Here is a 21,726-nt window from a genome sequence, read left to right as displayed (position 1 = left end):
TTCCATTGCTATATGTGTGCTGATTATCCAAATTAAGAGCTTGAGAGATGGGTTTCCTCATTGCTCAATTAAGAGCTAGCAGTTTGATTTTCTTCTCCAAATTAATTAGGGGGGGTGCTTCTTTAATTAATTTTCCTGTGGTAGTTGTTAATCTCATATTCTCAAAATTTGCATTTACTGAACTTTTATGTTGAATCTGATCTCCATTGCACACTTGATCTTATGGCTTAGTCTTCAGCTCTATGCTAACTTGGTAACTTCTTTAAAATATGCTGGACTACTCGTATTTTATTTTTGGCATTTTAAAGCATCTAAGGTCCTTGCATGTCCGAATATGTTGTGCAGTATAGACTTCCTGAACACTGATGCTTGTTTAGTTTTAGTCATGAGTTCATTATAGAGTTCTTGTGCCATGGTTCTTATGCAGAGAAAACGATCGACATGGACAAAACTAAGAAGACCAAGAGCCCGAAGACTCCAAATGCCCTTGACCTTTGTTTTGAAATTTTGGTTCAAATTTTCCTTTGCCTTCCATTATCATCTCTTTACAATGCATCACTGGTATGCAAGGAATGGAAGAATACAATTTGTGACCGTAGATTCCTTGAAGCTTACCACTTCAACGTTGGGTTGGCCTTGCTTTTCCAAGAGCAAACACTGAGACCCCGTGACACTGATCCTCCTGAAGTCAAAGAAAGCTTGCATTCAGAAAAAGCATCATCAAGTGTTCCAGAGGAAAGAGTGAGACTATATGACACTCATCTTGTTACAATGAAAGAAGGGCTGGTATCTAAAATCCAGTGCGCGCGTGTTCGTATCAGCGGAAAGATTGTAGGTTCATGTAATGAGATGGCATTGATAAAACCCGATGACGAAAAGTTTGACTTCTTCCTTTTCAACCTTGCAACCCAGGAAATCCTTGAGCTTCCTCAGAGTCGCTTACCAGAAAAAAAACAAAATCTCCACCAATATTCACTAGGGTTTGATCCTAGAACCAAAGCATACAAGGTGCTTTCTTTTCTTTGTGTTTTTGAAAGCCTGACCCTCAAGATTAATGTACTGAGCCAAGGCTCCACAAGATGGAGACCAATCACAGAACCTCTTGCTGAACTCATCTGTCCTGACAAGTCAGTTTCCAGTAATGGGTTTCTTCATTGGCTAGGAGCTCAGTTTGAAGTTTATGACTCGAAAATTATCTCTATGGACATGGACAGTGAAGTGTTTTATGAGACCTCAATGCCTGAGAATCATTCTTCTTCCATTTATCCTTGTTCTGTGGACCTGCTTCAAATTGAAGGATGCCTTGCCCTGATTCAGTATGAAAACAGATGCACACTTCAATTAAAGATATGGATTTTGAGAGATATTTCTGAAGGTGCATGGGAAAGAAAGTTCTGGGTTACCCTGGAAACACTGAAACATGACCCAGGTCTGTCTTTGTATGGTACCTACTATATTGGACACCTTTATAATGGAAAATTCTTACTATTTAAACAGCAGAGGGAGGACGAAGTGAATTATTTTGTGATGGACGTGGTTAAGCAGGAGTTGGAGGTGGTGGTTAATGAGATGCCTGTGTTACCAAGGAGGCCTCGATTTCTTAGCATGTCACCAGGTTCGCCCTGTTGAGTGTAATTGGGTTGTTGATGTAACAAGAAAAGTTTGAGCATGCATGAGTGGCTCTGATGTTGTACTGAAGAAAAAAAAAATTGAAAATCAATAGGAGATAAATTAGGCTTGTTCATGTATGATATAAGTAGAAATCCTTGTGAAAATGCAATTTTTTTTTGTGTGTATGTGTTACATCTATTGTTCTTGAAACATGTTTATTGAGACTAAAACATGAGAGATTGAGTGATCAATGAGTAACCCTACTTGAACCTTAAAAAATATGATCAAAAAATAACCAAAACACCCCAAGAGAATAGAAGGATAATTAGAAATGGTACATGTATTTTGGAGTCGTTGCACCTAAATCCAACAAAATTTATTGTAAAATTTTAGAATAATGTTAAACACCAAGACCGAGAAACTACAAAAAATTATGATGTTTGATAATCACTTTGGGTTTGCCATAAAAACCCAAATGTCATTGGCTATAAAAATGTTTTGTATACATGAGTAGGATGTGGAATGCGCATTCATGCAAAAAGTCTTTGAAATCATGGTTGCATACCATGATCACTATTTCAAGACCAATATTGTGAGACTCAATGCAAAATGAGCACAAAAAGCCAACGTATGGATTAGTATCCAAAATTTTCGAGATTTCAATAGAAATTTTGAGATTCTAATAAAAAATTCAAATTTTGAGATTCTAGACCGCAATACCAAAATTTCATCAAAATTTTGATCAACTAGTCAACTTTTTTTACGTAGGTATATCTCATTTACTCACTTGAAAACCTCCAAAATATCGCGAAATTTTAATCCATGGTTCTGACTAGTTTCCTCTTAAATTCTCTTAACTTCATTATAATTATCTGAGGGCATTTTAATTAATTTGATCAATTAATAGTGAATATTAGATTTCAATCAATTAATTATCCACTAATAATATATAGTAATTATTATCATTTTAATTCTGAATGGAAAATCACATATTTAGATATCATTTATTAAGGACTTTAATGGTCAAACGGGTTGAATGGATTTCGGTATTTAAGGAATTGGAAGTATTTAGGTATTTTTTACTTCATTTTATTTTTGGTAAAAGTAGCTATCTTAATTTACAGAATATTCATTTTCTTACATCCTCGTTAAGCCAATTTTGCTGCCAATGATAAATTAGCGGCCCGCTCACAGGATTGGTTTATGTACCATTTCTCCTCACGCCTTTTTTACCATTTCTCCTCACGCCTTTTTTTATCTTGAATTTTACTCTTTAACTCTTTAATGTTTAAGATCTCGCGGGAAATTTCAGTTAAATAAATAAAGTCTTTATTTCCCAATAAAAAAATATAATAACTATTGAAAATGAATCGATATTATATTGCTTCCTTGATACTCACTTCACCACACATCGATGAGAAGCCCACATCTCCACACATTCAAGAAAAAAACCACACTATACTAACCCCCCCTAAATATATGATAACGGTATTAACATTGCAGTATTAGGGTAAAGGAACTGGACTCATTGAAAACCCACCAAGAGTTGTAGTTATCCTCCTGATTTTTTTTTTTTTTTTTTTTTTGTGGATCTTTATTGATTTCCTTATTTATCTGGATAGAATAAAGTTTCAACATTTTTTCTCTGAAAATGTATAATAATTGGATTTGGAAGCTGGTAATTATCCGATTAGAGTTAAGTATTAAACATTTTTCTGTAAGAAATGGCTAATAATTGGATTCAAAAACCGAAAATTGGAAATTGGAAATCGGAAATTAAATTTGTTTTTTTTAAATGATCGTCACTAATCAATAATCAGATAGTTTATCGGATTATTATCGAATATCCAATAAAGTTTTGGATTCGAATAGCGGTTTTGCTAATCGGATTTAGATTCAGATACTGATACTAGTGTATCTAACCTGAATCCGATCTTTTTACAGATTTTACTCCCATTTCTACCAAAACATCAAGAAATGAGGGCAGTCTTCATAGATCATTTATGTTTGGTCATGATTGCACATGAATTAAAAGATGAATCTGAACAATATGTGCTTCCTTTATGTTTCTTGATCACGTAATAAGGATGAAGTCCATGTAAGATCCATTGAGAGTCTTGATTCATTTTAATAGTATTTAAAAGTGGGTCCAATCTTTATTGGATTGTGAAGAAAGCACATACCTCTACCCTACAATTAAAGCATCTAGACTCCCCTTTGATTAGACCTATAAACAATTCGAATTCGGCTCGAATATATCAGTGTATGAATCCGAATCCAAATCCAATAGAAAAATTTAGAGAAGGCATCCAAATTTGAATCCAAAACTTTATCGAATATTCGATAATAATCCGATCCAATAAATTATCCGATTATTGATTGGTGATTGTCATTTTTTATTTATTTCCGATTACCAATTATTGGTTTCCGAATCCGATTATTAGCCCCTTTTTGGATAATAGTATTTAATAGTTTACTTTAATTGGATAGATTTCCGTTTATCCGTTACAGATTACCAGTATCCGAATCCAATTATCATCCCTTTTCAAAGAGAAAAAATGTTGAATACGTTACTCTAAATCTAAATCTGTTTGTTTAGCGGACGGCGGAGACGGCATTTTTCAGGAATAAAATTTTCTGGGTACAAATACCTTTGAATGAATACGAATGTGCATTCGGAAGCGGATTTCGGTTATCCATTTACAGGTAAGGTACATATAACTATATAACTTCAATGCTGCATTCGTACCAATAAAAAAAAGACTTCGATGCTGCAATTTTGTAGGTGCTACGGATGCAAGATTCTAATCTAACGGCTTATAACCAAGGGCAGAGAGCGCAGTTACAGTACTCCTTCCTCGACCTCAAGACGTCCTTTTCTTCTCAGGTCCTTTACCTTGTCCATATCTCGTCTTTATAAGGCTAACTGATAAGCGTTTAACTTCATCTTCAAATGCTCAACCTCCCGCCTATAAGCGGAAGATCCCCAAGAGAGACTTGTTAGCCGGAACTTGGGAGACATGAGTTTCGAGAGTCTCGATGAGTGGGATGAGGCATTCCTCCATCAAGCCATTCAAATGGAAGAAAAGGCCATCGCTACTTCTTCTACAAACCTTACCCAGTATCAACCAAATCATCAACAACCACATCAGCAGCAGCAGCAGCAGGAGGAGGAGGTGGGTCGACCAAATACTGGGTTTTTCGATCCACCACATGCTATGGTTACTGCTTCTCTGGATCCCTTCATAAGTTTCTCCCCGCCGCGAGAATTGTCTCAGAGGCCAACAGATACGCAAACCCAAAAACCCACCACCATAATCGCTCCCCGAACTCTGAAACCTTCTCAGCCCCCTCTTACACGTCGTGCTGGGAAGGAAAAACAAGTAGAAACTGATAAACTGAAGGTTAGAAGCTCTAATGTTTACTTTCTTTTTTCTATCTTCCCCCCCCCCCCCTTTCTGACTCGCATTAGTCTCTTTTGGGAACAGAAATGAGTGTTTTTTTTTCCAAATCTTTATTGGGCTGTATAGAAAAAGTTTGGGTTTATACTCGAAATGAAGCAGCTTAAACTGAGCGCATTTAGTTGGGATAAGGCTGAATTGTCGTTTTTGTTGTTTTTTACTTGTTAGTAGCTTGAACTTACGTGTGTTTAATGTTTTGTTGAATTGCAGAGATCCTCAAAGCAGCTTAGTGAATTGGTATGCTATCCATCCAATTTTATTGAATTCTTCATGTTGGGTTTAGTAGGTTTCAGAGTTGTACTTATATAGCTATGAAGCAAATAGTGTGGTGAAAATCTACCGTAAAACTAATCCACTGAAAGCTCTTGGAGATCAAGGTCCATAGGAACAGTGCCCTGCAAGATACTCAACCCGGGTTACTTATCTGAGACTTTCCTGTTTCTATTTTCACATACCCTTGAGTATAAATGAAATCTCCCTCCATGCTAGTCTGCATTTCAGACTGAAAGTGCTGGTTTTCCTGTTTACTGGAACGTCTGAAAGAGTAAGTGTACGTCCATGGCATTGCTTACTGATTCTGCCAACCTTGATCAGTTTGGAGAGAAGGTGGTTCATCTTGAACTTTGCTTCTTGTAGAATAACCATAAATCTTTGTTGAGAACTAAACTTCTTGCCTTGTGTTGCTGGTTCAAATGGTGTTTCCAGTCAACTGCTCATAGTTCAGCTATCCACTGCTTCTTAGTGCCACACCAGTATCTTCAACATCCTCAGGTGGCCCTGTATTATTGAGGAGGGAATATGTAGTCTGGGCGTTCCTTAAGTATCTAGTGAGTCCAAATTTTGCCTAAGTGCTTTGCTTCCTTCCTAAATTGCATATGCTGGTACAAGGGGGGGGGGGTTGAAAAAGATCATTTGTTCTTGAATCATTAAAACTCCCTGTCACGGAGACTTGCTCTTGGATTTTCATTTGAGTTGATTCAGATTCTCATAGAGAATGGATATGCACTTTCAGGAACAAAAATGTGCATTGCTCAAAAAAGAAAGACATGAGGTGGAGCAGCAGCTTAGATCTGCATTGACACAGATTAGAGATCAGGATGCTGAAATTGAACGTTTGAAGAGGATAAATGTGTGAGTGGAGCTGCTTTGTTTATAGTTGGTGCTAGCCAATAAATTGTTTGTTACTTTTTATGATTAATTGTTTGGATTTTGGATTTACTTTAAGTTGCTGAATTTTTGGCTGGGAGAAAGACAAAAATTGGTGTTTCTTGATATGTCCCAGTATGGGTTAGTGATAGTTTACCTGTAAATATGTTGTGTATGTTATATGTTTTACAAAGGATTTAAGTGTTAGTGTCAGATATCATATTGGAGGATGATTTAAGAGACAACTGCATTGCGTCGAAGAGACTCAAGATGCAAATGAAAATGGTCAAGAAGTGCCCAGATGTACTTTGATACACAAAAAACTATTACAAAATATGAAGACTCATATCACCTCGATGTAAGGTTCTTATTGATTTTTAATATGTACCTAATCTAGTGATGCATAACCCAAAAATAAAATAATAACACTAATAAAAATTAAAAATTAAGGAAAAAAAAGGTGATCTGCAACTTTATTATTTTTTGGCCTGATTCAGGCACTGTTAAGTTCCCAAAACTTATTGAAATGCTGAAGTTTTGGGTTGTTTTTTAACGTTATATGATATGATTTCCTCCCTACTCATATTAAATAGTTAAAACAAGTTTTCAGGGGCTTTGTTGCCCTCAGCTTGTGGCTCATTCATGGGTCCTGTTTTGTGGTTTAAATGGAACATATCAGGTGTATCTTACCTGTGTTGGACAATTTTGGTCCTGTATTGATCGATACAAACTTACATTGCTTATTTTATTTTGGGAAAAAAAAGCAATGTATTGACTTCCACCAATGTGGTATATATAGGCCAAAACAATGTGACATAACCTTGAAATTTATTATCATGATTCACTTTTGAAATTGACTCATCAACCTTGTCGACTAAGTGAGCAGGGGCATTTCTCGTTTGTATTTAGTTTTTTCCCCATGGAGGGAGATTGAATTTTTATTATTTTCAATTTAACACCTTTACATCATTCTTTCCTGAAAATCATGCATGGACTGGCACAATGGCAGGGAATATGGAGCAACTACAGGAGCACATAACGTCAGTCAGCTTGGAGACACTTTAGCTGATATCGCTGGCCCTAGGGTTAATAGTGGTGAGACTTGAGAGCTGAATTTGAAAAGGAAATGCTAAATAACACTTCTTTGTTCCTATACATATTAATGTTCTAACATATTTTGGATTGTTGGTTGCTAGCATTGACGTCCAGTAAAGCTGTTGGAATCCAGACAGAAACATTATGTGATGACCCTCACCTTATGAGAAAGAATGATCCATCTTCTCAGCAAGATCTTTTGAAAAAGTTGCTTTCTGTATGGGGTTATCCGAAGGACCAAGTCTCAGCAAAGGAGCTGGCCTCCAAGTTGGTTGTAACTTGTGCAGAAGACTTACATGTCCTTTTTAGGTGTATGAGCATGAAGATTTCCTCAAATACAGATCAGGATTGTTGGGCAGGCAATGAATTTTCTGATTTGACTTCGCATGACTACATGCAGTCTGCTCAGTCCGTCGAAGCTGCAAAAATTTCTCGTCTATACTTTTTATTAACCAAGGTACCAACTATGTTCCTGAACAATGGGATCACTTGTACCTTATCTTTCTATCTATTAGGGCTTCTGGTATATTGATATTGTATTGGCATGCATATCTGGTTTATGTAGAAGTTTATTGCTCATCATGGACCTAGTTACTTACTTTGACTAGAAAAAGGATTGCCACTGTTTGTGTGATAAAATTTTAGGGTATAATTTATGCCCTGAATTTCTTCATAAAATTAACAGTTCTATGGCTCATTTTCTTTTAAGTTAGTGAAAAAATACTGCCCTATACTGTTTTTTGTTGTTAACTTCGCTCCTTTTCTAGAAGGAAAGAGGATGTAATGTTCTAGTGTTCCAAATTGCCTTCTAGAGCTATAGGTATTTCTTTCATTGGCTGATTCTTTGTTGTAGGCTTGCAATCCCTCCCTTCCTGCTCTCATTTTCCCATTGGGTTTCTTTTAATTAGGGAACCAAAAAAAATGAGGACCACGTTTTAAATAAAAAGTGATCAAATTTTCATTATAAATTATGGGATACAAGCTAGCAAGAGCAGCAGTGACCCCAGAAAGTGGAGATGCAACAACAAGGAGATTTTCCTCTTTTCTGCTCCTCTTAAGTGCAACTTTTTGTTGTATAAAGCTCCACAATGTAGCAAAAGGTCTATTCTTTGATGCCTAAAAACCTTGGATCCTGACATTTTTAATTTACATTAGGTGCACTCAAATAAACTTCTGTAGTTGACCTTGGGTACAGCAGATACATGTCCATAGATGCCAGCATCACAAATTTGCAGTTAAGTAGTTTGTTTTTCGCACATCCATTGTCCATTTTTCCCACTGTTAATTCATGTCTTAGTTTTCCTCTTCTGATCAGCTTCTGTGATGTGAGACATTATTTGTGCTCTGCATTACAGGAATGATGTTCTCTAGGTAAGAACTAGTTCCAGAATAAAATTTGCTATGAAGTTTGGATCCCTGGAACTTGATTATTGATTTTATGGTAACCAAGGTATGTTAGTCATTCAGAGGTTCATGGGCAAATGTCCTTCCAAGTCCTGAAGTTCACCTTACTCACAAAATAGGAAAAGAAACAGTAGCAAAACCCAAATGTAGCCATAATTATTTGTTCAATTTGTCTTGAATTTATGTGAGCTAAACTCATCCCCATCCTTCTGCTTCAATTTGACATTTCCCACACTAAGGCTGAGTGAAAGAATGGACCAGATGGTGGAAATATTGCAGACCTCATGCAGGAGCTTGCTTTGCCTACACACCCCAGCCCTTTTCATTGATTTTGTTTTTGAAGGACAGAGCGAATGAACACCATTCCACCAGCAAAAGAGAGAAGTTTGTCTTTCCAAAGTTGGAAGGTTCTTTCGAATGTGGTCAAGCATAGGGAGGCAATGATTGCGAGTGAGCCTACCAGGAATGAGGGGAAGACCAAGGTAGGTGACAGGGAAGGAACTAGGCTTGAATCTCGAGAGATGAAGGAGTGAGGTTCTCATTTGATCAGAGACTCCTGAGAGGAAGATGGTGGATTTATCAAGGTTGACCCGGAGACCGGAGAGAGATTTGAAGAGGGAAAGGGCCGAGAGGATGGAAGAAATAGACTGGTGATCAGCCTTGGAGAAAATCATAAGATCATCAACGAAAGCGAGGTGGGTGAGTCTTGGAGATTTACATTTGGGGATGGGAGAAATGAGGACCTGCTTGTGTTGGATTGGAGGAGGCGAGAAAGGGCCTCCAAAGCCAAGGAGAAGAGATAAGGGGATTGGGGGCAGCCTTGGCGAATGCCAACACGAGAAAAGAAGAAACCAATCAGGGACCCATTAGTGATAATGGAGAAACGGGGGCTAGCAAATGGAATCAAATGCTTTATGGAGGTCAACCTTGTGAAGAGCGGCCGGAGAATGAGAGGATCTATCAAAACCACGAACAGTTTCCTCACAGAGAAGGATATTGTTCGCAATACTGTGGCCAAAGATGAAAGCAGATTGATTCGAGCTCACAAGGGAAGGCATGGCCTTTTTTAGCCTATTTGCTAGGACTTTGGAGATGAACTTGTAGAGGAGATTGCAGAAGAGATAGGGCAAAAATTAGAGAGAGAGGAGGCTCCTTGCTTCTTAGGAATGAGATAGATGAAAGTTTGATTAATGGAGGAGAGCTAGGAAGGATTAAAAAGGAAACTACGGATGGCATGAACAAGATTGTGCTCAAGAAAATCCCAGGAGGCAAGGAAGAAACCCATACTAAAGCCATCCAAGCCTTGGTATTCGTCGGATCTCTCCCCTCAAAATTGCCAATGCAAGTGCAAGTGGAATTTTCCATGTTTAAATGGATGGAGAGAGTTTAGGCCATGATCTATGGGATTCAATGTATTCTATTATGGATGCGGTAATTGATCAAGGCCTTCATCACCAATCGACCTCCACAATTATCCATTCTCTTGCATCTCCATTACTGATGTTGAATCAATCTTCCCCACAGCAGTTACAACAAGGCTCCAAGTGTCTTTCCTGGCTGCAACAATTACAACCACAAAGGACCACGAACAACAACATTAATGGCAGAAGCAACAGCACTTGCTATGACCTGCAGCAACAGAGATAATGGCAGCTAGAGGGTAGAGAAGGGCAGTTGGGGAATTCTAATAATAAAGTAGATGCTCAGTCATTGCATAACCCCATTAATCTAACAGTAGGGGTGCTGTTGGTGTATAATTTGAAACATAGAGGGTGTAAATTTAATAGAAAAAATTCGAGGGGATGTAAATGTAATAGTTTGCAAATGCAGGGGTGTTTATGTAATTTTCTCCATGTAATATGCTTGTTTGGTTTGGCTTGTCTCATTTTTGAGTTGATTTATAATTTGGCTGATGTTGCAGATGAGTAATGAGATGGAACGATTGGATTCTTTGTTCAAAGCATTACTGGACCTCTGTATTCTGGAAAATGTAAGTGAACTAAAAAATTTGCTTGGAATTGTGGCGGGGATGATCTGTATTTAGTAATTTGTTATTGTTATTGTTATTTTTCATCTTTTATGATTATTTTTGTATATCCTTTAATTTTCTTTTAGCAATGGAACTTTGACCCTTCAATGGAAGGGTCACCTAGTTTACTAATTGATATAAGTTAATAAATGTGGCTCTTGGTCTTCCCCCCCCCCCCCCCCCCCCAACATCTTGCTTCATGGTGCAGAATTATTTTAGTTATAATGGAATGAATGTGCATTTTTCTTTAGTTTTCAAAATGTAACAGAAACTGTCAAGATAGGCTGGACTTCTATTAAGAAAAACTGTGATTTCCAATACATCCAGTATTTTCAAATGCATTTCTGTCAAGTATTGGTGGCAGTAGACAATACTTGCAGTCCTGGATCCTTCGAATTCTAATGCTCCTTCAGGAAGGAATACATATTTTTTTTTGGGACCAAATTTAGTGTGGTTATATTAAAAAATAGATCATCACATATATTTTGTTTAGATAATTTACTTGTGTGTTATATTCTGGGATTGCTTTTGCATTAGAATTTCTTTACTTCTTCTTTTTTATTTTTTATTTTTTTTATTTTTAATTATTTGGATCTTGTATTGGTTTGATTTGTTTTGAGCCTTTCCAAATTGTTTTTTATTCCTGGGCAAGAAACTGAGGAAACATTATTCGTCCTTGCTACTGTTGCTGCAATAGTTCTTCAAATGATTTAGTTTGTTAGAAGGGTATAATGGGGAAAAGCGATGGCAATATTTCAGAGGATAGTATACTGATTCATACAAAATTCAAAGTTTACGTACAGCTTTTATTGGATGCACCTCTTTCAGCCAAAAATTTAAAATAGGAATGTGCCCTGATCATTACCTCAGTACAAGTATGCTAAAGCCATAGCCTAATAATCTAATACTTCATCATCTGTGATCTGTCGAAGGCTAGTTCTTGTATAATCTTGTATTATGATACTTGATTTTCACTGTGAACTGTTCTGCTTTTGTTGCTTTCTATTTTCTTTTTCTATACTTGACTTCAGTTTGTGCAGGTTGTTGTTGTATATAGATCTCTCCGTATACTACGTGTAATATTGCATCACTTGTTGAGATTTGACCGGAGAGTTGAAAGAAGGTAGAGTCTGCAGTTTCTTATTATTTATTATTCAGGATGTCTTTGTTTGTCACTCAAAGTATTAACCTACAAATATTTGTTCTTGATTAAAAAGCATGTGCTGAACTAGTAAATGTGTGCCAGTGGCTCCAGTGGCTCCACATTACATTTCATTTTGGGATATATCAAAATTTGTTGTGTTTCTGAGTTTTGAAATGGTGAAACTCAGCTAAATCTTGGCTGCAAGTTAATACTTCATATAAGTTTCAAATATGACTCAAAAGCAATCAGCTAGTATTAGGAAGTGTGACAGAAATGTCAAGGCACCAACTCTACGAGGATCAATTACATGATTTCAGGCTAGATTATTCACCCTTCTTAAGGTACATTCTCCTCTCTTTTTTTGTTGGTAGTAGCTTCAGTTCATTCCTGGAGCCTGATGTTTGAATGGTAGAGTGTCAGCTAGTTTTGCTTGAGGTCTGGGCCCATGGTTCAAATTCTCAAGCTAGTGTCCTGATAATGTTGGCTACATCTTCTCTAGTTCTCTCCATATATCCACATGTTCTTATACAATGAACCTAAATATGGATGGCTTTGATTGAATTGCCCTAGAATTGAATTGAACCAGTCCAATTCTAGAATGGTTGAGGCCTTCAATTCAACCTGAACAAACCTAACTTGACCTAGCAATTTGCATGTCATCTTCACTACTGGTTTTAGTGCTCAAAGAGACTAAAAGAGTAGAGGGTATAACTTGTGTTCAAAATCCACGTTTGCTTATGCATTTTATAACTTTATTGTGGTGAAGAAGAATATAAACATGTTTAAGGAGTGTTGGTTTGTTAAGAAGCATCATTTAGGTAAACTCAATGTAGCAAAAATGAGGATGCTAAGATGGATGAGTAGCAAAACTAGGAAGTATAAGGTAACAAATGATTATATTAGAGCTGGTTTGTGCGTAGCTCTGATAAATGATAAGCTATGAGAAAGCTAATTGCGGTGGCACAACCACGTCCAATAGAGGCCTTTTAGTGCCACTGTATGGAGAAGTGATTTAATCCAAATCGAAGGAACTACTTAAACTAGGGCAGACCTAGGATAACCTTAAGAGAAGTGGTGAGAAATAATATGCATAGCTTAGGTCTTGTATCTTGTATGGCCTCAAATAGAGCTGATTTGAAGTCAAGGATCTATGTAGCCGACCCCATTTAGTTGGGAAAAAGGCTTGTTGTTGTTATTATTATTGTTATAAACATGTTAGGGGAACAATGAAGTATGGGTTTCGGGCAAAGGGTTATGAAATTATTGTTGCCCCCTTCACTTCTAATAGTGTTAAGAGGTTGTTAAGCTTAGACATGTAATGTCAATTTTGCCCTTCCTTAGATTTACATTTGCCCCCCTTGTACTTTAGCTTAACTAGTACCTTATACGCTATATTTTTTTACATTACTAACCCAACCTTAGACTTTGCTTAAAATTACTAATGCCCCCTACCATTAAGCTTCATTAGTTAATTGATGACTTGTCATCTTTGTATTTTTCAAAAACCCTGATATTTGTTGTTACTTATTTATCCTTTTCATCATCTCATTAGGATCCAAGATTTTGAAATCCAAATTACTAGAATATAAGGGCAAAATTGGTATTCCATTTGGTTTTTCTAAATAAATGTAATATTGTCTTTTGGCTTCTTAATTATAGCAAAGGGCAAAATTGACATTGTTCATCCTTCCTTTAACAGTTTTTAAACACCATTAGAGTTGAGGGGGGGGGGTAATAGTAATTTCTCAAAGAGCAGGGTTTAAGTAGTAATTAAGCTATAGCAGAATGAGGCATCAGTAATTATCCCTAAATAATAATAAACCTCAAGGTTATTTTGGAATTTTTGAAATATACAAAGATGGCACATCATCAGTTAACTAACGGAGCTTAGTGGCATAGTAATTTCAATCAGAGTCTAAGTTGGATTAGTAATTTCACAAAGTATAGGGGATAAGGTTGAAATTAAGCTTAACACAGGGGGCAGGGTGTCAGTAATTATTATCCCTAAAAGGGAAAAACCCATTGCCATCGCCTGAAGCAAAATAATGCTGGATACTGCTGGACATGATAAAGTATATTAGGTCTTTTATATGTCTCTATGCAATAACTCGATTATCAATATGGACTTAAACCTTACACGTGTATCCACAGACACACAAGTATAGAAGGTCAGTGGATTTTTACCAGAATAGTCTCACAGTTTGTCTCCCTTTCGTTGGAAGTAGCCAGTGTGGAGACTCAATGAATTACTAATGTTAGATAATTCAATTTTCATTGTGAAAATTCCCTAGTTTCTATCAGTGTTGTATCCTTGCTGAACTTTATACATGTTGTCTCCTAGTGTCTTTCAACCTACGAATAAATTATAGATGAAATGAGAATATATAGATAAATGAGTGGTAAACCTAGAAAGGATAAAATAGGTAATGGAGAGTTAGAAGTTAGAACTAATTTAGGAGTTCTGTTATACATGATAAGTTGTGAGAAGTAGTTTGAGGCACCGTGGGCATCTGCAACATTGTCCTTTTAAGTCCGCTATGGAGGCTGATTTGATCCAGATTGAGGGGAGCTAAAAGAGCCAGGACAGGTATAAAGGATTTTAGGAGAGTGAGGAAAGACATTCATAGCTTAGTACTAGTAACAATTGACTAGAGACAAGGAAGTCATGTAGCTGACCCTATTTTATGTGGGACAAGGTTGAGTTGAGTTTCTAAACTGATGAACCTAAAAATTTCTCAGTTGAAGTATTTGCTTGTTGTCATGAAATATCGAGGTTTTCTAATTGGAGTGGTGTAACCCAAAATTCTTGGGTTTGAGACTTGAAACAAAACCATAAAATTTGGGTCACTCCAGGATCCTCTTTGTGTGAACCAGCAATCAAATAATTAATCCTTGAGAAGCATGGTTCGAATATTATGATTCACAGTGATACTTGAGGACTTGTCCAAGGTGGGATGTTTTTGGAGAAGAAAATGAGGGAAAGATTAGGTTGACAAAACCCTAGATGGTTGAGTAAAGTTTGGGAAAATAGTGTCTTGGTTATAGGATCAATTTCCGAAGTCGGAATGGGGTGGAGGGTGTGGAAGGGAAGGGTTTGGGAGGCTTGCCGTTAGGAAAGAAAGGTCTGGGAGATTTGCGGTTGGGGCTTGGGGAGATTAGAAATAAATGGGTGAAGGTAAAATTGTCCTAAGATTCTCTGACTGATCTTTGAGTGATCCTTGAATGATTATCAAATTCTTGAATGGTTCTTGAGTTCTTGAGTTCTTGAATGATTCTTGGATTCTTCTTTCTTGATCTTTCTTTCTTTTTTCTTTTCTTCTTTTCTTTCCTTTTCTTTCCTTTTCTTTCCTTTTCTTTCCTTTTCTTTCTTTCTTTCTTTTCTTGCTGGAAGATCAAGTAAGGAAAAAAGTAAGGAAGGATGAGGGGGATGGGTGGGAAAGGGTTGCAGGTAGGAAAGAAAAGAGGAAGGGGTGGGGGCTTGCTGCCATAAGGGACAGAAGGAGGAGGGGCTGGTGATGAGGTAGGGAAGCAGGCTGGGGTCATACTTGTTGGGAGAGGCTGTTGCTTGAATTGAGTTGAAGGCTTTCGCCAAGCTTGAGAAAGATGTAGAACAATGCTGAAATTGCAGAAACTCAACTCCTCAACCCAAGTCGTGGGCTAGCTTCCCACGACTCCAAGTCTTTGGACTCTTAATAGTCTTTTGCAGAGAGGTGCAAAAGAGAGGTGGGGGCTCTAAATAGCCCTACAGTTGGGGGGAAAATAGACTTAGACTCAATCAAGGAAGCTAAATTGGACTCAACTAGGGAATCCACCTTGGACTTGGATTCCCTTTTCAAGTCAACAACTAATAACAAACCACAAGGAATCTTCTAGAAACAAAACAACTTGCAAGAATTAGTAACTTATTATCCAAAAGGAATCTTACTTTAAAATTAATTACAACTGGGACTCCAACTCTGACTAGAACTCTAATTGTTAATCCAATTGAAAAACAAACAGTAGATATGGACTCATAAAACTATTAGGAAAATTATTGGGCCCCTCTTGGGTTCAAAGGTGGTGGGGAAAAGACCAAAATGCCCTTCTGAGGGTTTGGCTAGTCCTTTGGTTCACCAAGGGCTTGGTTCTTGGGCCAGTTGTTGCTGGTTCTCTAGGCAGCGGGACATGCTTACATATGGAGTAGGACTGAGGTTTCCTAATTGGAATATGACTCCTCTTTAAAATCTTGTTTTAATGTCATTTTGTTTTCTTATGTTTCTATTTTAGTTTCCTATTTAATGTTAGCCTAGTTTCCTCAGTCTAGGATTATTTTTTCTATTTCTACTTGTTTTTGGATTTCTTTTCCTACTCAAGAGTAGGACCTACTCAGATTGTATCTATGAATACCCCTTTGGGGTGTATGAATAAATCATACTTTCTGAACAATAATAATCTCTTAAAATTACAGCACCTGTGATTAGTAATGTGAGGTTGCATTTAACGTGCACCTCTTCCTTTTCCTTTACAATTTCTAATAGATGGAGATAGACTTATCGTATTTAATCATCTAGCCATGACAATGAACTGCTTTTAACATTTGCTGTAGTTCATTTACATGCAAATTCTTATGAACTTTGATTTGATCTTTTCAGTGTACTCTACTCAGGGACAATGTGATTGCTGAGGACATTTGCTCTGATAATGTTACGGATTTGGACAAATCTGAAGGAATAAATAGTAAAGTCCAGTTTGGTCTGCCTAAGGATAAGTCAGTTTTGTCGAATCATGCTTCATCGAGTGTTAGACCCTTCAGTGTGGAAATCCTATCCAAGAAAGATCATGAAACTCCCAGCAACACAACCTTTCTTTCTTGTATGGATTGGATTTCCCTTTCTGAAATGATGCTTCAAATTGCTGCGGGGAGTGGAGAAGAACAAGTACAAGTAGAAGCTTTATATATCCTGAATATGATTCTAACAAGAAGTGATCCCTATTCTGAGAGACAAAAGTAAGTTAAGGAGCCACTTTCATCATATGAACCTCTGTCTGTGTGTGTTTAACAATTAAACATATCTTCTACTGAACTGTGGTTTGAATCATGATAAGGTATGGGTTGGCACTATCATTTAGAAGTGTATCACTACTTTTAAGGAAGGAAATTGGTTTGCGTGTGCGTGAGCAAGCTTTGCGTCATCTATTCCTTCTTCTGAATTGTAAGTCTCTATTTTTTTATTTTATTTAATTTTATTTATTTATTTTTGTGTGAGGTAGAACTGAATTGTAAGTTTACTCCTTTTCCTCCCCCACCCCCCACCCCAAAAAAAAAAATACTTGGATTAATTCCATCCTAAACATGTAGATAGAGACGATTCTTGAGTTTTCTCTTTTTTTAACAGGTAGGGTAACATTTAAATCTCATGTTAGGCTCCTTGTGTTGGTTGATTTCAAATTGCATTTGTGTGTATGAAATTTTAGAATGAGGACTTGTTAAATGTTAAAAGTTGCTTGTTGCTTTTATCATAATGCTGGCAGATACCCAATATGTTTGGCACTTTGGCTCTGAGCTGGGTGGTTAGAATAATAGGGAGATTTTCTGATTGCTAAGCCGCCATGTGCGCATGATATACAATGTTGGATAGAACTTGTGTACAATGAGAATAAGATTGGCCATCCAAGAGGGAACATGATGTTTCATCATTGACAAAGGAATGTTTCATTTTTTTCAGTAAGGGCCAATGTATATGTTTAGAAAGAAGTACTATGATAAAAAACTTAAAAAGTGAATTCCTTCACACAACTAACATCACAGTTCTGTTTGGTGCTAATGGGAGAACAGGTTAGTGCTTTGTTTTATTTTGTTTTGTTTTGGGGGGGGGGGGGAAGGTGAATTTCTTGGATCCCTTTTCTGATACATTTTCTTTTGCTGGTATTGTTCATCTGTTTCATTGGTAATATTATCTGTAAAGAACATTCTAGTGCACAAGGCTTCCGCTACTGCAGAGTCTGGGAGGGGAAAAAGCTTGCAGCCTTACCCATGCTTTGTGGAGAGGCTGTTTCCATGTTATGGACCTGCAACTTGATGGTTGCAATAGCACAACTTAACTGTTTTGTCCAGGGTAGCCCAATAAGAATAGTATTGATAAAAAGGGAAAGATAAAGAAGTGAATACTGACATGTTTAGGAGATTCCTCCGTGGGTATTGTTGATTGGTGGATATGGTTCAGGACTTCATGTAGTTGACTCCATGGTTAGTGATGAGGCTCAAATCATGATGATAATTTCTGCTTTGTGGTGAAAGCTACATGATCATGTGGAAAACACCTTATGTGACAACAGTATAGGAAATTTAAAGAGATGTTGTCTTGGCTCTAAATTCTAGTTACCACCGGCACTTGTTCTACTTGAGGGTGGACCTTGGTGCTGCAGTAAAGATTTTTCCATAATGACGAAGATGCTCATGTATTTTTGTCTGGAAACAACCTCTCTGTGAAACCAGGGGTATGACTGCATCTATTGTGAATCTGCAGATACCATAGTGGTGGGAGCCTCGTGCACTGGAAAAATCCTGTTTTATTACTCGTCCTACTTGATCCAAATCCACTAATTCTCTCTTTCTTGCTGTATTGCACTGAAGGCCCAAAGCTTCTGATGACATTCTGCTCCAGCTGTAAAGATGGCAATGGAAGTTCTGGAAATGCATCAGATGAAAATGCTTCAGCATTTCAAGGATTCAGTACTATTTTGGAGTGTTTGGCAGATTGTTTGGCATGCAGTGGAAATGGTACCCTGGTATGCATGCAAATAAAAATGTGGTTTGCATTTGTGGTTTATGCTGCTCTTTTTGAGAAAAAGAAATAAAGTATTGTTTGTTTGACAACTATTGCCTTAGAGACTATTTGTTTGATGAAGAAATAGGGGTGGGGTAGTTAAATGTGTGGGACCCATGTAAATTTGTTTATTTAATGGAGAAAAATGGTTGGATTAGTTAATCGTGTAGTACCCATGTGAAGTGGGGTAAGAGGACAGAAGAGGAGGAAAGCAAAATAAGGGAAAGTGGAGTTGTGGGCTCCACATGGAAAAAGTAAACTTGCCTTTCCTTTTCCACAAAGTCCCACCTGAAATGGTGGGGGGTTTTCTAAAGCATGGGCTGGGAAGAAGCAATTACCATCTCAACGAGCCCCTTAATTTAAGGAAGCTGGTGTCCTCATTCTCCTACCCCACTCAACCAAACAAACTCACCATTTGGTATGTCTGAGAAATAATGCACTTTTCCCCCCTTTTTGGTCCAGCCCATTTTATTCCATGGAGCAAACCGTCTCTTGAGGTTTTGCTTTGTTGGATCAAACAGACCTTGCTTTGTAAATTTTGTATATTGGTCAGGCCAAAGAGCTTAGGCTTTGTATCCGGTGCATTGGTCATCACAATAAAACTTATGCTGGGGGTTTACTTCATTTCTTGCAATTTGGTATTGCCGTATGCTGTTATTTTCACCTAGAGTGAGTTTTGATGCTTTAGTTCATCTATCTTCTTGGTACATTCTACATTGTCACTGATAAACTTGATTCACGTGTATTTTCATTATATGTCTTTAATAGTTGTACTCTACTTCAGTCAGCTACATGCTTCTCATCCAAATGACTCTAATCTGTATACATAAAGGACCAATGTCTGTTCAAAAAATCTCTTTAGAATGGTGGTTTCGAAAATTTGCTCATTTCTGAGTTTTTATATTGCTGGGACTTTTAGGAGCTGAAACTCCGGAAGAACACAATCATCCTGTTGGCTTTTGTGGCATCTTCTGGAAACTCTGGCTTTGAAATTCTATTGGGTCTGGGAACATCCAAAAGGATAAATTTTCTTGCATTGATTATGCGGGTATTAGCATCAGTGATGGATGCAGCAGCAGACAAATCGGCTGGACCACTGGAAGCCTGCAGAGAGAGGTAAAAAGATTGTGCTTACTTGTTTACCTTGAAATTTCCAATAAGATTTAATTTAAGTTTCCCAGCGTGTGAGGCCAAAGTTGAGGAACCTAGGGCTGAAACTCAGCTTGCTTTATTCTTTGAGCATGGTTGAGGTGAGTTGAGTCACAAGTTAAGTGGCAGATTAATTAAGCAATTAACAATTTCAATGGAAATCAAATATTTCATGTTATTCAGTACTTTGGCTGTCCAAGGATGAGTTAAATATATGGACAATGTACTGAGGGATCCAAGGACTCCTTAATCGAGCAACAACACTTGGGTGGCACCCAAAATGCCTTTCTCAATGCCCTTTTGGCGAAAGTTCATTTAAGGCTGTAACTAGTCAAAAAGAAAATTATTCCAAAAGACAGAAGCAGCAAAAGGAAACTATCATGTTGCTTTCTCTTTTGTTATTTAAAATTTTAAACTTCTTGGGTCTGTTAGTTGAAACCTTATTGCACGTGGAGGCACAAACTGATGTGGTACGCTGAACTGTATGCATTGATACCCTGGAAGGCCAAAAGAATGTCTGGTCTATAGATTGTACATGTCTGCGTTACACCAAGAGGGGATAATGCAAGATGATTGAGAAATACCTTGTTATAGAGGGAAATTCTAGGATTCTTGATTGCTCTTCAATTTCATTTGCCTATAAAATTGATTTGGTATTTCAGACTTAAAGAGGATAATTTCTCTATGAATTGACATGAAATTACAACTTCTGACTGAAATTTAACTGCTGCTTATTGTCTTTTGCTGCATATGTAGGACCTCACTAATACGGGAGGCTCTGATTCTTTTGAATAGATTGGCATCTAACCCCATTTATTCAGCGACTGTCTTGGGTTCATTGACCAGCTCCAGAGATATGGCAAGCTTGACTGTTGATGTTGCAAATAAAATGTCCCGGACTGGAAGGGCCTTCCTTAAAACTGATTCCATGAAGCGAACCCAGTTGAAAGAGGCTGAAATTGTAGATTTAGCACGGGTGTTCAAAACAAGAGTTTATAGCCACCTGGGCAGTAATGCTTCCTGATTGAAATTCCAAGCCATCCATACTTGGGTTTCTTTATTCTTCTAACAAGTCATCTGCCTATAAAAAGTTAACCAACTTCCAATTTTGCAATATCAACCAGGTTTCCCCTTCCCCATGTTGTATTTCTTCACCTGCACCCGTCCTTACAGTGGATAAGATGTGTACAAGTAGAGGGGACATTTTGGACTTTCAATTAGTGTGGGTGGGTGTGTGTGGGGGCTGGGGGGGGTTTGAGGGGGTTGGTTCCTATGGTGCAGGAAAACTTGAGCTTAGCAGTATGTCAGATAAGAGAAAGAACTTCTCTGAGGAATCATCTGTGCAAATGTAAGAGTTTCAAGGTGAGAATCCATTTCTGCAGTAAATGATTTTTGCTCAATGTGCAGAAATATGCACCGGCATTGACAAGATTTTCCAGTTCAAGGGTGGTCTTGGAAGTTTCTTAAGTTGGTTGAGAGATGAGTCCTGATTTGTAGGGTTAACTGATCCCAACTTCAACTGTTTAATGTATATGGAAATTTTGTATATATCATTATGTAAATCCACTCTCTTTCTTTCTTTCTTTCTTTCCAGCAGCAGTAGTCTGTTACATTGGGCTTGATGGAAAATTCTTCACATTTTTTTTTTCTAATAAAGAATGCATTAAAAAAAAGAGAAGAAATCCATCCATCTGCATGTTTCGCAAGTTTGTCTTATCTATCCCTATTGAAGATTTGGCCTTTGTTGAAAAAGCTGAAACACCTAGCCGTTTCGAACACCTTTGAATCTACAACCACGATAGCCATTGGGCAAGGGGACATAAGCTCCTTCAGTATCAAAAAGAACCAACCAACACAATCACAAAATTGTCAAGATTCTTA

General features: G+C 37.4%; 2 protein-coding genes across 2 annotated transcripts; both read left to right on the top strand.

Annotated features, from left to right (window-relative positions):
- Positions 1 to 441: 441 nt before the first annotated feature.
- LOC149000148 (F-box protein At3g07870-like) lies at positions 442 to 1,629 on the top strand. Its single transcript, XM_089139130.1, has one exon. The coding sequence runs from the start codon at positions 442 to 444 to the stop codon at positions 1,627 to 1,629; it is 1,188 nt and encodes a 395-aa protein (XP_088995256.1).
- Positions 1,630 to 4,469: 2,840 nt separating this feature from the next.
- On the top strand, positions 4,470 to 21,055 carry SUV2 (protein dimerization). Its single transcript, XM_089139677.1, has 12 exons — positions 4,470 to 5,015; positions 5,283 to 5,309; positions 6,085 to 6,203; positions 7,228 to 7,313; positions 7,415 to 7,770; positions 10,639 to 10,707; positions 11,787 to 11,869; positions 16,536 to 16,877; positions 16,976 to 17,082; positions 18,504 to 18,658; positions 19,616 to 19,812; positions 20,602 to 21,055. Exons 1-12 carry the CDS (start codon positions 4,632 to 4,634, stop codon positions 20,867 to 20,869), a joined length of 2,193 nt encoding a protein of 730 aa, XP_088995803.1. The 5' UTR covers positions 4,470 to 4,631; the 3' UTR covers positions 20,870 to 21,055.
- Positions 21,056 to 21,726: the final 671 nt, after the last annotated feature.

Source organism: Hakea prostrata, chromosome 11 (genome assembly GCF_041222555.1).
Source record: "Hakea prostrata isolate BN-2017 chromosome 11, UWA_Hpros_2, whole genome shotgun sequence".
Lineage (NCBI taxonomy): Eukaryota > Viridiplantae > Streptophyta > Magnoliopsida > Proteales > Proteaceae > Hakea > Hakea prostrata.
The sequence above is the reverse complement of the archived record's forward strand: the minus strand, read 5'-3'. Positions and strand labels throughout refer to the sequence as shown.